The 3,563-nt window shown below is 38.9% G+C and overlaps 1 protein-coding gene across 1 annotated transcript; it reads left to right on the top strand.

The window, feature by feature from the left end:
* Window positions 1–1,747: 1,747 nt before the first annotated feature.
* On the top strand, window positions 1,748–2,500 carry CBG04083 (the record flags this gene model as incomplete). The annotated part of the gene is made up of 3 exons (XM_045243851.1): window positions 1,748–1,983; window positions 2,031–2,217; window positions 2,288–2,500. The coding sequence occupies 3 exons, from the start codon at window positions 1,748–1,750 to the stop codon at window positions 2,498–2,500; spliced, it is 636 nt and encodes a 211-aa protein (XP_045092578.1).
* Window positions 2,501–3,563: the final 1,063 nt, after the last annotated feature.

The following is a 3,563-nucleotide window of genomic DNA, read 5'->3' as shown; positions in this document are numbered from 1 at the left end:
GCCACCACTATAAAATGACCTTGAAAACACACCAGGGTCATATCATGGTATTTTTAGGACATTTTGAAGTGGTGGCGTGGGAAGCCGAAATTGCAAAAGGTAGCCCACCACTATAAAAGGACCTAGAAAACGCNNCCGGTTGCATATCTGACCCTTTCCAGACAAAAAAAGATGGTGGCCTAGAAAACTCAAGTTGCAAAAGTTGGGTCATCATGCTAAACAAACAATACGATACTTTAAAATTCAAAAGAAATTGAACTCCCTCCAAAAACTGTCGTTCAATAGAGTGCGTTTAAAATGGCGTGTCCTGTCGGGTCGATTCGACACGAGTCGACTCGAGTCGACACGACACGCGAGTCGACAAGACACGAGTCGATCTCTGTGTCGACTTGCGTCGATACGATTTTTCAGATATTTTTCACTTGTGTCGATACGACTCTGTGTCGACACGTTACTCTAGATGGATGTACATCCGTTCTCAACGTGCATTGTTTTCGGACATGAGTAATATTAACGCGGAGAAGAATGGGAAACTGCGCATGTCTCTTTCTCTCACCCCATACGCTTTCGCTGCGCTGGCGGTCCACTGCGACATGGCTAGCATGGCCACTTTAATGGTTGTCTGGTCGACTGCGTGTCTCTTCATGGTACTCTCTTTTCCTCGCCACCATTACCAACCTCGGCCGCCTCAGTCTCCCTTTCTACCCATTCTTCAAATTGTACACTATTGATTCAGCTAATATGCCTCGATATATTGTTATCGAGCTCCCAGAACAAGATAATGGCTCAGATGTTGTCAATTTTTTGGTAAATTATAGTCCGAAATTTTTGGCAATTACTCTTTGACTACACCACTCTTTGACTACACCTACTCTTTGACTCCACATTCTCTTTGACTACAAAATCTCTTTGACTACATTTATCTCTTTGACTACACTTGTCTCTTTGACTACACTTTTTTGTTTTATAGTACTTTTTGACTGAATTTATTGAAGTTTCCGATTTTTGTCTCATATTATAGGCTTAGGCTAAAACACCAGTTTTTCGGTAACCGTTTCAGCCTAAGCCTTTGATTTGTACAGAAAATAATAAAATTTTGGAAATCTCAGCGAAAAAAAGTGAGAATTTTGCTGATTTTCGCCAATTTCAGTACTTTTTTCACTGTGATGTATTTTTGGAATTGTCAGTTTTTTGCTTAAAATTATAGGCTTAGGCTCAAATCCTTCTTATATTCTGCAAGAACGACCACAAAAACTGCAGTAAATTTAAAAATTTTTAAAAGTGTAGTCAAAGAGACAAGTGTAGTCGAAGAGATAAATGTAGTCAAAGAGACTTTGTAGTCAAAGAGAAGTGGAGTCAAAGTTGCCGAAATTTTTTTCTGAAAAATTACTTTTTCCTTTCAGATGACACGACCTAAATCGAAGTTCACAATCACCGATGATATTAGCGAGTATGCAGCAGAAAGAGAAGAAATACGGCGAGCTAGGAGTACCGAAAACGCTAAATTTGGGCATAAAGGTGTCTTTTCGTATTGGACATTTCTAATTGTACTTATACTGTTTTCAGATTCTACTGCCAAAATGATAAACCAGTCAGGGTCGCCAGCTAAAAAGTTATGTTTGGAAGACTCAAGAAAACGAGATAAGCGAAATGAAGAAGACAGTTTGGAAACGTCCAGCTCTTTCCTTCAAACGATTTCCAAAACATTGTTCCGAAAACTGAGGATGTTGATAATTTTCAAACTGATATGAGCAAAGATTGGGACACTATCCAACCGGCAGCCCAATCACCACTACCGTATTCTACAATCAGTGAACTCATGAAAACTTCGGCAATGTTTAACGGTAGTAAAACAGAAAAACCAACAAGACGAAGACAAAACGAAACATTCAAGTGCCATGTCTGCGAGTCTTACATCAAGGCTTACAACTTTGACTATTACAAAAGAAGTAATCATGCCATCATTCATACGGGATTGCAAAGGTATCTTCGTACTAATATTAGCAAAAGTTTATATGAGCAAATTTCAGGTATATCTGTCCTGTCGAGGGATGCGGTGCCAAGACGCGTCATCGGTCTAACATGGTTGTGCATGCAAGAACAGCGCATGGATTGACGGGCAAGATCGAAATAGAAAATTGCCTTCTGCCCCATGAAGAGGATGAGCTGAAACGAACAGTTATTCTTTGCTTCCCTGAAATGACAAATACAGTTCTGGCTATGCAGAGAAAGGAAAGAGGAAAAATGGAGGAAGGATTTGTGGAAAGCGATGATGACTTCGTTGAAGAGACCACCTATGAAAAATAAATACTCTGAAACTCATAATAAAACTGTCAAACTTGACCTGAATACATCGAAAAATGTATACAACTTAAATATACATATATTACTATTGTCCGAAATCAATGCACGNTGCGGCCGAGAAAACAACGGGGGGCGGAGCTTAGCTCCCACAGAGATAACCTTACTGTATTTTTCAAATTATTGCACGCGCCTTTAATACAGTACCTCAACATTTATCGAATTTTCTCAAATTTCGCTCATTTTTTCGCTTGTTTCTGTCTAATTTTGTGTAATTCTTATAAATCTTTAATTTATTTTTCTTATAAAATAGAAAAAAACAGCCAAATAGGGCCCAAAATAAAAAACGTCCGAGGTACGGTATTTAAAGGCGCATGCATCAATTTGTTTCTTCGCTTTGTGACCGACGATGCGATTTTGAGTTTGAGAATTTTCGGCCGCAACGTGCATTGATTTCGGACGAGAGGAATAAACAAACTTTGAACCTGGATGTCAACTATTGTACTGTATTAAATTGTGAGAACTTTCCGCTGAAACCCTGTTATTACTGAATCGGAATTATAGAAATCCCATGAAATGAACAATAAACATTCCAAGAGTGTGCCTACATGTCTCTCCACATTCTTGTAAAGATGAGAAACGCATTAGAGAGTTGGTTGTGACGGACGGCTCTCCGTTGGTTTTCCCCTGGAGACTCTCACAAAGTCGTCGTTTTCGTTTTTTTTGCTGTAAGAAGTCTTCAAAATCCTGGATACGCTTCGTTTCCCGAAGAGCCCCTTCTCCTATTCTTCTCCGTCAATCGTCTTCTCTTTCTGCGGCTTCTTTGAGCAAGTGACGTAGAGAGGTGAAACTTTGAGCAAAAAGTGGGCGGAGTCAAAAGAAAGGAGCAGCGAAGAAGAAGAAGAAAAGTTATGGCCATGTAAGTCGGAAGAAACGAGTTGTCGAAAGAGCGGGTCCCAAATTTAATGCTCTCTTTTTCGTTTAGAAGCATGCTCCTGCTTCTAATATAAATACGTTTTGGAGAAAATTGTCGAATAAAATCCGGTTCTTTGTTTATAATTTTTTTTAAACTTCTTTATTTTAATAACAGTGTTTCCAATTAATAAAATTCTGGATGAATTAAAAAAATAATTGCGAATGTGGTCTTGCATTACTGTATTCGTGTTAAGAAACAGACGACAAAATTTGGGTGCGCACCTTTAATGTCGATTTACACAATGGTACTATTTCGACGATCGAATTTATTTTCAGCGTTTTTTCCG

Source organism: Caenorhabditis briggsae (assembly GCF_000004555.2).
Source record: "Caenorhabditis briggsae complete genome, chrI, whole genome shotgun sequence".
In the NCBI taxonomy this organism is placed as follows: domain Eukaryota; kingdom Metazoa; phylum Nematoda; class Chromadorea; order Rhabditida; family Rhabditidae; genus Caenorhabditis; species Caenorhabditis briggsae.
Note: the sequence above shows the minus strand (reverse complement) of the source record. Positions and strands in the feature narration are given on the sequence as shown.